General features: G+C 34.2%; 1 protein-coding gene across 5 annotated transcripts in view; it reads left to right on the top strand.

The window, feature by feature from the left end:
- The window catches only part of RICTOR (RPTOR independent companion of MTOR complex 2), a 140,086-nt gene that overhangs the window by 76,946 nt on the left and 49,475 nt on the right, over positions 1-13,665 (top strand). For all 5 annotated transcript variants that reach the window (XM_005672429.3, XM_021076929.1, XM_021076927.1 and 2 more), the window contains 7 exons: positions 3,353-3,420; positions 4,495-4,562; positions 7,874-7,956; positions 9,025-9,112; positions 11,320-11,410; positions 11,524-11,590; positions 11,738-11,818. In XM_005672429.3, coding sequence (XP_005672486.2) covers positions 3,353-3,420; positions 4,495-4,562; positions 7,874-7,956; positions 9,025-9,112; positions 11,320-11,410; positions 11,524-11,590; positions 11,738-11,818 — 546 coding nt within the window. The remainder of the gene's footprint in view (positions 1-3,352; positions 3,421-4,494; positions 4,563-7,873; positions 7,957-9,024; positions 9,113-11,319; positions 11,411-11,523; positions 11,591-11,737; positions 11,819-13,665) is intronic.

Raw genomic sequence — 13,665 nt, 5'->3', positions numbered from 1 at the left:
TTGCAGATGTGGGCCACAAGCTAGAGGTTAATTAAGAACATGATTTCGGCCTAAGTAGAAGACCAGTGTATTTGGCAGGCATATGTGTGTGCAGTGACAAGTCTAGAGATATGAAAAGTCCCTAGATCAATTTGATTTGCCCCTCCAGAAGTTTGCTGAAATAAAAATCCATGGAGAGCAGAAGTTAAAATGTCGAAATCTGAGGAAGGGACAGTAGAAAGCTATGTCTCCAGTATATAAGATGCATGGCCTCCTCGGAGGGGGAGCCTTGGGCAGAAGTTGAAAGGCCTCTAATAAGAAGCAGTGAATTTGCACTGATTTTTTTTTTTTTTTCTTTTTTTGAGGGGGGCATATGCAAGTTTCCAGACTAGGGGTCGAATCAGAGCTGCCGGCCTCTGCTACAGCCACACCAGATCCGAGCCTCATCTTCGACTTACACTGTAGCTTTCGGCAATTCTGGATCCTTAACCCAATGAGCAAGTCCAGGGATCGAACCTGCATCCTCAGAGATACTAAGTCAGGTTCTTTAATCCACTGAGCCACAATGGGAACTCTGAATTTACACTGATTTTATGCAGTTGCTTTTTCTTCTTGGGGCCACTTACTGATTGGGGCCACTTGCTAATCAGGACAAAATTAGAAGCTGAAAATCCAAGTTGGCTTTTCCTGAGCTCTGAAAAACCAGAACAGCTTTTGGCAGTTGTGTGATGATAATCAAATGACAAAATGGGTATTTCATTGCTGATTTCCTATTCTTGACATCTTCAAATTCTGAAGCAATTCTGGATGGATAGCTAAAGATCTAAGTTCAAAACTTATGAAATATGTAGAAAAAATTACCCAATCTCTCACTGTTGAGGAGAAAAAAGAGCTTGCTAAGATATCTATTGAAAAGTATTGGAGATCCATACTTTAGGAACACAGAAAATCCAAAGATACTCTCAGATCTTACTAAAAATTGAGGGTACTCTCAACTTTACTGGTGATTAGGATAAACTGATCAATCCCTTTAATCTACCTGACTAACAAAGGAAAGGATAAACTATCTCTGATGGAGATAACATCACTTTTCATAAAATTTCATTCAGAAATTTGATTGAATGTCACACCAAAAAAATAACTATGTAACTGAAAACTCAAAAGAAGTTCCATAGAAACACGCCCACAGGTGAGCCAGATATTTCAGCTAGAGCAAAAAGACTTTAAAACAACCATGATTAACTTGTTAAGGAAAATGGAAAAGAAGAAAATAGATGAAATAATGGAGAATTTCACCATATAATTGGAAGATGCAAAATGAATCAAATGGAACTAGTACTGAAAAATATAATATGTGAAATTCTGAACTTGACACAATTAAAAAGTCTTTTTAGATGAGCAGATAGTGCTAAACTGGAAGAAAAGTCAATAAAAATATCAAGTAAAGCATGGTGGGGGTGGAGAGATAGAAAGGAAAGGGACAGAACAGGACAAAAGGAACAAAACATCATTGTTGTCTTTGGAGAAGAGAGAGAAAATGAGCAGAGGCAAACATCCAAAGAAATAGTGGTCAAAACTTTTGTTTTTAAAACTTCATAAAGCTCAGAAAACTCAAAATAACATGAAGAAAACAGCATGTAAGCATGTAGGCACATCATGATGAGATTGTTGAAAATCAAGATAAATAAAAATCTTAAAATGAGCTTGAGGAAAAAAGACATTACTTTCAAAAGAACAAATCTTACAGCTGATTTCCCATTAGAAATAATACAACCCGAAGACATAGAATGGCATCTTTAGAGTGCCGAAAGTAAATAATGTCAACCTAACCCATAGAAAATGTCTAAGAATTTTTAGACTAAAAAAGATCCAAGGGAATTTAAAGAAACATTGTTCTTTTTTGGATTGCTTGCCCTATGTCATGAAGACACTAAAGCAGCCTGTAGTGAGGCTCATATGGGGAGGAACTGAGCCCTGTTGCCAACAATTAGCATGTTGTGAGCAAACCATCTTTAAGCAGATCCTACAGCTTTAGTCAAAGATGACTGCAGCCCTGACCCATATTTTGACTGCAGTCTTTTGAGGGACCCTGAGCCATTAATTGCGCAGCTAAGCTCTTCTAGATTCCAATTCACAGAAACCATGTGAGAAAATAAATATGTATTGTTGTTGATAATATGAGACATACCTACACAAAGGAAGATTAAACAAAAGGAAAATGATCTGAGACAAATAAAGGAATGCAGGACAGAATGAAGGGTGGCAAAAAAGACATACATATGACTAAATATGAAAGGCTGCTCACTTGCAAGTTCCTGTTGTGGAACAGTGGAAACGAATCCGACTAGTATCCATGAGGACTCGGGTTCAGTCCCTGGCCTCTCTCAGTGGGTCTGGGATCTGGCATTGCTGTGAGCTGTGGTTTAGGTCGAAGACATGGCTCGGATCCTGTGTGGCTGTGGCTGTGGCGTAGGCCAGCAGCTGAAGCTCTGATTCATCCCCTAGCCTGGGAACTTCCAAATGCTTGTGGGTACAGCCCTAAAAAAGCAAAAATAAAATAAAAGACTACTCATTGTCAGAAGCAATCTTTGTCATGTGTTATGTATTTTATATTATATTTAAAATTAAAAATCAGACCACAATAATGTAATAGATAAGGCAGGGGGGTTGGTAAATGAGATAACAGTGGTTAGGGTTAGGGTCACTAAATATGAGAATACATAAAAAAAACTTGATACTAGCAACAAAAATGAAAATATAATTTATAAAATAAACCATCTAAATAATTGTTCAAAAATAGGTAAAACTAGGAGTTCCTGCTGTGGCACAGTGGGTTAAGAATCCGACTGCAGTGGCTTAGGGCACTGTGTATGGGTGGGTTTGATCCCCTGCCCATCACAGGGATCAAAGGATCCAGCGTTGCTCCAGCTGCAGCTCAGATTCAGTCCCTTTCCTGGGAACTTCTATGCCATGGGTGCACCCATTTAAAAAAAAATAGGCAAAACTAAGTGATAGTGTTAGAAGTTAGGATAGTAATTCTGGGGTGAGTACAAAGGAGAAATAAGGCTTTGAAGATGCTAGTTACAGGGAGTGTGCTTGGTTTGAGAAAATCTGTCAAACCTCATCTTCATGATTTGTACACTATTTAATACATATATAATATGTCAATTTAAAAGTTCAAAAATTCAATTTGTACATTTAAAAAATAATTCAAATATGTTCCTTGATGATGACTTCGAAGAAATAAGTCTCCCAAGCAGTGTATCCAATTAGAATTATAGTGAAGTGGAATTTTCCCTTATTGCAAAAAGAATGCATTTTATAATAAGGACTCTTTTTCTTCCTCTTCTTTTTTTGCCTTTTTTTTAATCAGCGAATTTTAGCACCCTATACTGATTTTCACTACAGACATAGTCCAGATACAGCTGAAGGACAGCTTAAGTAAGTACCTTGTGCGTTGCTGTTAAAACCTTTAGTTTTGCCTGATTATATGTAGAGCCATAGCAAAATCAGTAGTTTTTCTGTTTCATAGGGTTATATTGTAGTTCTCTCATAATTAACTATGGTTTAAAAAATTAAAATTAAGTTTTGGTAAATTTAAAAACTTGGAATTAGTTTCTTATTTTAAAAAATGTAAGATAGGCTGCAGTAGAAACCTAGATCTTTAATAGGTTTTCTATTGTACATATTTTTAGCATAATTATATTGAGACACTAAAAGAATTAAATAACAGTGAATAGAATGAAGAGCTGCTTTAACAAATTAAGTAAGCAGAAAGACTACTGTGTAGAATTTTGAGACTGAGGTTAATAGGAAAATGAGATAAAGGTTATTTTCTAATGGTTTGGATCCTGCATTGCTGTGGCTGTGGTGCAGGCTGGCAGCTGTAGTTCCGATTAGATCCCCTAGTCAGGAAACCTCCATGTGCTCTGGGTTCAGCCCTAAAAAGCCAAAAAAAAAAGATTATTTTCTATATATAAGGATAATTTTCAGAGTCTCTTTGGAGAAGAAAGCACAAGTTTACTTGGTATTTTGGAATAACTATATTCAAATTGATTTAGGGCTCAAATAATGTGTTATCTGTGAAGATTTTGCCAATGACAATTCCATAAATATACCATCAGGTATAGCATAGTAGGAATGTTGGATTGTAGACATACTTATTTTGAGAGATGCTTATTAAGCAGGCTGGTGTTGTCTCTAACGCTTAATTAAAGGTGCTAATAAGTTAAGAATAGTTTCAGAAAGAGAGGAAAAGTAGAACTCAGTAGAAAAGTGGAATTTATAATTTGTTTTAAACCATGTTGTAAATTTTAAATGTGAAGGGGGGCTTATCGGTATATAATCGGATAATTGCTATGAAGTAGATCTTATCTTTATTTTTCTTATATTGTTTAATTTCCTATGTTAATATTTAAATGTTAAGTAATGATAGCTCTTACTCTGATACAGTAGCAGGAAAAACTCACTTACTTTAAATTTAATTTCTTTGCCGACACCTCCCCCACCCAACAGAGAAGACAGAGAAGCAAGGTTTCTAGCCAGTAAAATGGGAATCATAGCAACATTCCGATCATGGGCGGGTAAGTTACTCTGTGCTGCTTTGTAACATCCAATAAGAAAAACTTGACTGTTTTCAAATGTTAAATTATTATTGCAGCATCGAATTTAGATATTAACCTAGTCTTCCTTTGTATGGTATCATTAAAATTGAGAGGTTTGTATACAAGTATTAAAATTGACCATTTTTAAGTCAAAGTACTCATGATAACCTGGGCAATTAAAAGAAGTTAAACATGATCTATACCAAAAAATATTTAAGAAAGTTGACTGTGTAACTAAAGTTTGCCACCTAAAAGTATGATGTTGTAGAATGTCGTCAATTACCAAATAAGCAAAGCTAGACCATTAGTAGCCCCAAATTTCTTTTTGTTTGTTTATTTTTTTGTTTTGGAATTTTAGGGGGAATTTTATTTGTAGAATAATTTAAGGGATGGTATACAAAGGAATGCTGAAGTAAATAGAACAAGAAAATTTACCTGAACATTGCTGTATGCCTCGGTAACCTAACATATTTTTTCCATAAAAATGTCTATCCCAGCCATAGACCTGGCCCTTAGTCAATATATGTATAAAGATTTCCTCTGGCCTCTTAACATTTTAGTAAAAACCCTAACCTTGCTATACCTCTTGACTGCCTATTTCCCCTTATAGTCTTGGACAACCTAAGATTCTGTGAGGGCTCAACCATCACATATCCTTGTTTATACTTTACTAGCCTTCACACAGACTTTCAACATAGAAACCAACACGTCCTCCTGCCAAGGTTAACTGTCACTGCCCTGATCTCAGAAGGTATAATGACTTTGTCTTCTGAAGCTAAGCCACCATTCTTTACAATTCATCAACTTCCTTGCCGTTAGAGTGGTTTTTGCTTTCCCCCAGAATGAATTCTGTGCTCCTCTAACCATCAGAACTACTATCTTCTCATTTTCCCTATTTCAGTCTCTACTCTCTCATTGCTGTGCCTCTAGTCTCTGTCAGTCTCCTGTTTTTCTGAAGTGTTCTTTCTGCTGTGTTCCAGTTTGTCGCAGAGTCCTTTATACACTAACCCATCATTAGAAATGTAAAAAGTCAGGAGTCTCTTTCCCTCCTATTAAGACAAATACTCTTCAACTTAGAACTCTGAAAACATTTTCTCACAAATAATTTCCTAAATAATATTAGGGTCTTTGGAATTCTGTGGGAGTTAAGTAAACTTCTATATATTTGTAATGTTTTTTTCTATCCTGTATGTAAAAATCCATATAACTGGTTGATAAATGAACTTTTAGATCACAGTTTCTTCATGAGTTCCAGTAGCCTATTTTCCCTGTTAGTGCAGACTATGATTACAGATTATCATATCTTAATCTGTAATCTCTCAACATACTGTCAGACATCAGAGTTTGAGAAACACCATTTTGATGTTTTAAGTAAGTCCATCTATTTATTATGTTTTAATTTGAATTAAGAATCTAAATTCAAAGAGAAAATGCGTATTATTCATAAAAATACATGTTAGAGGTAACAGGGCACTTCAGAAGAATTATACAGAGGACACCCATATACTCCTGCCACTTAGATTTTTCTGTTTACTTTAATATATATATCTATCCCTCTGCTTGTGTTGTGTCTCTCTATAAATTCACTGGAACTTGTATGTTACTCTAATACGTTTCAGAGAAAGTTGCAGAATTAAGTACTTTTGACTCCTAAACACTTCTGCGTGCACATTATCACCTAGAATTCAATATTTGTTTAGGGACCTTATTTGGTTATTTTTATTTCTGGGTTTTTTTGTTTTTATTTTTTGTTTTTTTGAGGTAAAATTTATCCCTTATGGTGAAATGCACAAATCTTAAACCTGCCATTTGAGTTTTGACAAATACTTACACCTGTGCATCCAAATGCTTTTCAGGATATAGAACATTGCCATCATCCCAGAAAGTTATCTCAGGTCCCTTTCTAGTTAATCCCTGACCTCACTCCCATAAGCAGCAGCCACCGTTAGGTTTATTTTTTATCATAGATTAGTTTTTCTTGTTCTGAAACTTCATGTAAGTGGAAGTGTTTGTATACTTTTGTTTTTCCTGTTCTGTAACTTCATGTAAGTGGAAGTGTTTGTATACTTTTGTGTAAGGCTCTTTCACTCAACATAATGATTCCAATTTGATTCAACATAATGCTACTGATTCATGTTGTATAAACCAATAATATGTTCTTTTTTCTTGCAAGGTAGTATTCCACTGGGTGAATATATCGCTATGTTTTTAGCCTTCCTCCTGTTAGTGAACAGCTGACCTGTTTCCACTTTTGACTATTCTAAATAGAGCTACTATGAGCAGTCTTGTACAAGTCTTTTTTTGGACATAACTTTCGACTTTTGGGGGTAAATACCCAAATAGAACTGTTGAGTCAGAGTGAATATGTATTTAGTTTTATGAGACACTGCCAGACTTTTCTCAAAATATGTATACTACTTTATACTTTCATTGTCAGTGTATGGGAGTTCCAGTTGCTTAGCATCCTTACCATCATCTGGTGTGGTCAGTATTTAACTTTAGCCACTCTAGTGGCTGTGTGGCAGTATCTCACTGTGAATGTTATTTGCAGTTCTCCCATGACTGATGATATTGAACACTTAGTATATGTTTATTGGCTCTTTATATATCTTCCTTTGTGACGTAGTGTTAATATGTTTGATATTATTTGACCTAATTCCCTCACTTAATGTTTTGATCCGTATCATTTATTTGAAGTCTGTTAGTTATAGTCTTCTGTGTGTTCAGTAAATTTTAAATTTAAACTAAGTTTTTCCCTTTAGGTTAAGAGAACATTAAATAAGCGAGACATTGTCTTATTCTCTCCAGTATTCTTACTCCTGGCGATCACTCATCAGCATGTAGGACTAGTCAGATTCATGAACCTTTTTTGGTATGAAACAAATTAAAAGAAGTAATTTGAATGAAAAATTGAAACTCTTTAATCCATTGGGAAATTCAGAGGATGTTAGAAATATGCTATCACTTATGATAATCAAATAATATTATAGTGTAATTTAGCTTGGAAAAATGTCACAGATTATGTATATCAGTGTAGAAATATATACTATATATTATTATAGAAATATATTACTGTATGCTATATATTAGTACAGAAATATATTACTATAGAATTTTTTTTTTTTCTTTTTGGCCATACTCACGGCACGTAGAAGTTCCCAGGCCAGGGATGGAACCTGAGCCACAGCAGTGATGATATCAAATCATTAACCCCTGGCCACCACAGAACTCACTAGAAACTTTTTTTTGAAATTCAAATCAGTGATTGTTTTTCTCTCTATTGTTTTAAGGTATTATTAATTTATGTAAACCTGGAAACTCTGGGATTCAGTCTCTAATTGGAGTACTTTGCATTCCAAATATGGAAATAAGGGTAGGTAAAAGTTGCTATGATTATTTCATTCCTGACTTTTAGTGGAGGAAATTAATTGAAATAAGTTATTTCAGTTGATACTTTTCCCTTATGATCACTTATCTGTATCACAGAGCATTTTAAAAATGCATGAATAAATATTTACTACTAGTTGAACCCTAAGGATGTTCTATGCCGTTATTAGGAACTATGGCTGTATTAAAATTAGATTAAAAATGTGAAATTAATTGTGCTTTATTCATTAAAAAGTATAGACAATACACAGGGTCATTCTTATTGTGAAAGGTTCAAGCAATACAGAAAAATGTACTTAAAAAATACAGTATTTATGCAACTTATGCCTCCCAACTTATGTTTTTATGTTATGAGTGATCGGTGGTTTTGATTAAAATTGAATGGTGTATATGCTTACTTATTAGATATAGTTGTAAATTATTAGTGCATAGGAATTGTGTTAAACAAATTGAAATTAGAGGAAAAAAATTAATACTTCATGTGATTCTTTTTTTCCCCTTCAATGTTTTTGTTTTAATTTTGTTGAAAGGAACAAAATTTGCACCTTTGTTTCTTAGTAGTAGTAGTAAATATATTAGCCAGAGGTGCCATGCCTAAAATATGAACTAAAAATAAGAGCATTTAGACCATAGAAACGGAAGGATGTGATTATAGATGGAAAAATCTATAAGGAGAGAACAGAGATTCCAGTTCAATTGACTTCTTACTTAGCAGATGGGGAAAGAACTTGGACTTCTTCGGAGGCTGGCTGACTGAGATTTGACTCCTGGTTTTATTTTTATCTTCATGACTTTGGACAAATTACATTTAACATTTAAATCTTTCTTCATCTGTGCAATGGGGATAATAAAAGATTTATTGAAAAGATTACATCATGTGTATGCAGTAAGCATTCAGTAGTTTTCTCGAGTATAGGCCCGATATGGTGGTTTTCTAAAATACAGTAGTTGTGTTTTTATCAACTTCTAATTCTGGGAATAGGGACATTAAGAAAATTTTAAGTGAAGATTTATTTCATAAAAACAAATCAACTGTCTTTATTTGCACTTGCAGCGAGGTCTCCTTGAAGTGCTTTATGATATTTTCCGTCTTCCTCTACCTGTTGTGACTGAAGAGTTTATAGAAGCACTACTCAGTGTAGGTAGGTATTGAAGTGCATTCACTCACTATTCATATGTTTCAATTCTTCAAATGGCTTATCTAAGAAGGCAGAGTCCCTCAAAGGAAAAGTACTGAACCAAACATTGAATATCATTTACTTACTGCGTATTTGTGGCATGAAGCTAATATAAAGGTAAAATTTCAGATAAATTTCCTTTTTTAAAATTTTTTTTCAGTTTTTTTTTTTTCAATTTTTTGTCTATTTGTCTTTTTAGGGCTGAACCCACAGCATATGGAGGTTCCCAGGCTAGGGGTCCAGTCGGGGCTGTAACTGCTGGCCTACACCACAGCTCACGGCAATGCTGGATCCTTAACCCACTGAGTGAGGCCAGGGATTGAACCCGCAACCTCATGGTTCCTAGTTGGATATTTTTCTGCTGCATCAAGATGGGAACTTCTAAATCTCAGATAAATTTGTAAAAAGGAATTTAGTTTCTTCTACATTACTCAGCTGAATTTCACCTGAAATGAGCAGTGAAATTAATAGAAGAATGGACTGTGCTTGTTTTGGCAGCACATATGCTAAAATTGGAATGATAGAAGATTAGCATGGCCCCTGTGCAAGGATGACATGCAAATTTGTGAAGTGTTCCATATTTTTTGAAGTTAGAACATTTTCTAATACCACACACAAAAATAAACTCAAAATGGATTAAAGACCTAAACATAAGACCAGATACTATAAAACTCCTAGACGAAAACATAGGTGGAACGCTATTTGACAAAAATTGCAGCAATTTCTTATCTGATCTACCTCCTAGAATAATAACAATAAAAATAAAAATAAATGGGACCTGATTCAACTTTAAAGTTTTTGTAAGGCAAAGGAAACCATAAAACAGAAAGACAACCTACAGAATTGGAGAAAATCTTTGCAAATAAAGTGACCAAGGATTAATCTTTAAAATGTATAAACATCTCATGGAGCTTTATATCAAAAAAACAAAAAACTGAATCGAAAAATGGGCTGAAGATATAAACAGACATTTCTCAAAGACATAAAGATAGCTAAATCACATGAAAAAATGCTCAGCTTCACTAATTATTAGAAAAATGCAAGTCAAACCTGCAATGAGGTATTACCTCACACCAGTCAGAATGGCCATCATCAGTAAGTCTACAAACAATAAATGCTGGAGAGGGTGTGCAGAAAAGGGAACCCTCCTATACAGGTGGTGGGAATGTAAATTAATGCAAACACTATGGAGGAGTATATGGAGGTTCCTTAAAAACTAAATTAGAGCTACCATATGTTTCAGCAGTCCCACTCCTGGGCATATGTTCAGAGAAAAAAATAATTCAAAAAGACACAAGAGCCTAAATGTTAATTGCAGCACTATTTAAATAGTCAAGACATTGAAGCAGCCTAAGTGTCCATCATCAGAGGAATAGACAAAGAAGATGCAGTACATATATACAATGGAATATTATTCAGCCATAAAAAATAATGAAATAATGTCAGTTGCAGCAATATGGATGGATGTAGAGATTATCATACTGAGTGGAGTAGGTCAGAGAAAGACAAATATCATATGATAACATTTATATGTGGAATCTAATAAAAAATGATACAAAAGAACTTATTTAAAAAATGAAACAAACTTACAGATTTCAAAAACCAATCTTATGGTTACCATAGGTGAAACTGTTGAGGGAAGGAAAGAACTAGAAGGGTAGGAGTAACATATACACTGCTATATATTAGATGGTTAATAAAAACCTACTGTATCACATAAGAAAATCTACTCAATAGTTTGTAGTAACCTGTATAGGAAAAAGGAAACAACATGTTTATATGTATGACTGATTCACTTTGCTGTATACCTGAAACAAATACAACATTTTAAATCAACTCTACTCCAATAAAACTAAATTTTAAAAAAGACCAAAAAAAATAGAAGAATGGATCAAGAAAGGAAGAGGAGATAATAAGGAACCTATGTGATTCTCAAATTATATTATTTAATTCTTATTTTATTTTGGCCAAATTATTCTACGTCCCACAGTGAAGGAAGTTAAATCTGTGCTCATGTACATAAAGTTTTTTTCTATATACCTTTCTGAGTTTTTTTTTTTTTTAGCCAGTATTTAAGAAAACTATTTATATCCTGGTTATATATGATGGTTATTTGAAGTGTTTCATTGATACCTCATTTTCTTCTACCTACTTATTTTTAACTATTTTAGATCCAGGTAGATTCCAAGACAGTTGGAGGCTTTCGGATGGCTTTGTAGCAGCTGAAGCAAAAACTATTCTTCCTCATCGTGCCAGATCCAGGTAGAATTTAGATACAGAAAATAGTTCAGATATCTTATAATTACTGTTTTCATGTTAAATATTATAATATATGGAACAATATTGAACTGCTTCTGTGCTGTTCTTATTTCCAGGCCAGACCTCATGGATAATTATTTGGCACTGATACTCTCAGCATTTATTCGTAATGGACTTTTAGAGGTAAGACTTATAAACCTTATTTTATTCTGTTTTGTTTATTTTATTTTCTCTAACAGGATTCTTTCAGAGCAACAGGCATATATGATGGATAAATGTGCTCATATATACTATTTTGCAACTATATTATTTTCTTTTTTATTTTCAAAGGGTTTGGTTGAAGTGATAACAAACAGTGATGACCATATCTCAGTTAGAGCTACCATCCTTTTAGGAGAGCTTTTACATATGGTAAGTTTAATAACTTCTGATTATGTTTCATGGCAGTAATGTTTTGATTTATTAAACATACTGTTTTAACAAACTTGCGTTTATTTTTTAAAAATTCACAACTATTTGAATGTTAATCTTTGCATTACAGAGAGCCCTTGATACCTTATATCTTAATTTATATAGGCTAGTTTTATAAAAGGAAAAAATATAAAAAAATAGAGTACTAAATATTGCTTTTTTACACTCATTTATTTTCTTAATTTTTTAAAAATTTTTTGCTTTTTTAGGGCCACACCTGCAGCATATGGAAATTCCCAGGCTAGGAGTCAAATGGGAGCTACAGCTGCTGGCCTATGCCACAGCTACAGCAGTGCAGGATCCAAGCCGCATCTGTGATCTACACTGCAGCTCACTACGCCGCAGCTCATGGCAACGCTCAACCCACTGAGCGAGGCCAGGGATCAAATGCAAGTCCTTGTGGATACTAGTTGTGTTCGTTATACCGCTGAGCCACAACGAGAACTTCCTATACTCATTTATTTTTATTTTTACTTTTTGGCCACCCCTCAGCATGTGGAGTTTCTTGGCCAAGGATCAGGTCTGATCCACAGCTGTGGCAATGCTGGATCCTTAACCCCCTATGTTAGGCTGGGATCAAACCTGTGTCCCATGCTCCAGAGACACTGCCTGTCCCCTTATGCCACAGCAGGAACTCCTATGCTCACTTTTGTTGTTGACATTTTGAGCCCTATAAATCCTTCTCTTAGACTTCCCACCTGAAAAGCATGAAATTACAAAACTATAGATATTACTTCAGTCAACTAGGAATAGAATTGCTATATGACAGTCAATGTCTGAATTTTAGATAACTTTGTAAAAAAAAAAAAATCTAAATGTCGCTGCCTTATTTGAATATATACTTCTCTGTAAACTTGTAGGTTGGAGTTCAGAGGCTGGGAATCTTTTTTTTTTTGGCCACGATTTTATGACATTAGCAACTTCTGGAAACAGGATGCTAGCACAGTGATCTGATCATTTTCTGTTCCCAGCAGATCAAGCAATAAGGGTACTCTGATCATTTGCAAGATAGAAATTTGTATTTATAAGTCACTTATTACCTACTAGTTAATAAAATACTAAATAAAAAGAACCACTTTTTGCTTTTTTAAGCAAGAAGTAACCCTACGGAAAATCTTTTAAAATTATGTTTTGTGTTATTATTGGCAGAGTATTTTTTTGTTTTTGTAGTTTTTTGGTCTTCTCTGTCACCAGATTGTTTTTCTACATGGCATTTGGGCTTTGTGAATGAGGTAAAGAGAATTTACCTTACAAAGTTTAATGATGACTGTTTTGTATATCAATAAATTACTTAACCACTTGCTCTATTTTCCTTCAGCCCATCAATGAAAAAATTAAGTAATATTACATGTTCTCAGGTGTGATTATTTTTTAGTTAAAATACCATTTCCTGTAAGGAGATCAATATCTCGAATTATTTGCTTTTATGTAATGGACTCTCCTTAATAAATTTCCTCTATTCCCTTCCCCCATATACCAGAATTCTATGATTCCTTTGAAATATTAAAGCTGGTCATTTTGAGTACAGTGGTGTTAGTTCATTGCGTGTTATTTTTACATCTTCTGGTTTCTACACTTAATTTATTTAGATACATTGGTACGAAGAGGAATGAGTGGTAGGATTTTGTTTGGAAAGCAGAAAACAGGTTTCTTATTTTAAAGATGGGATATGTGACAAACTTGTTTTGAGAAGGTAGTTTTTAAACCGAAGAAGTCAACTTACAGTTATTGTCATCTAGCATTTTAAATGCTGTTTTTAACATACCATTATAGCACTGGATCTAAGT

This window comes from Sus scrofa, chromosome 16 (genome assembly GCF_000003025.6).
Source record: "Sus scrofa isolate TJ Tabasco breed Duroc chromosome 16, Sscrofa11.1, whole genome shotgun sequence".
Lineage (NCBI taxonomy): Eukaryota > Metazoa > Chordata > Mammalia > Artiodactyla > Suidae > Sus > Sus scrofa.
Note: the sequence above shows the minus strand (reverse complement) of the source record. Positions and strands in the feature narration are given on the sequence as shown.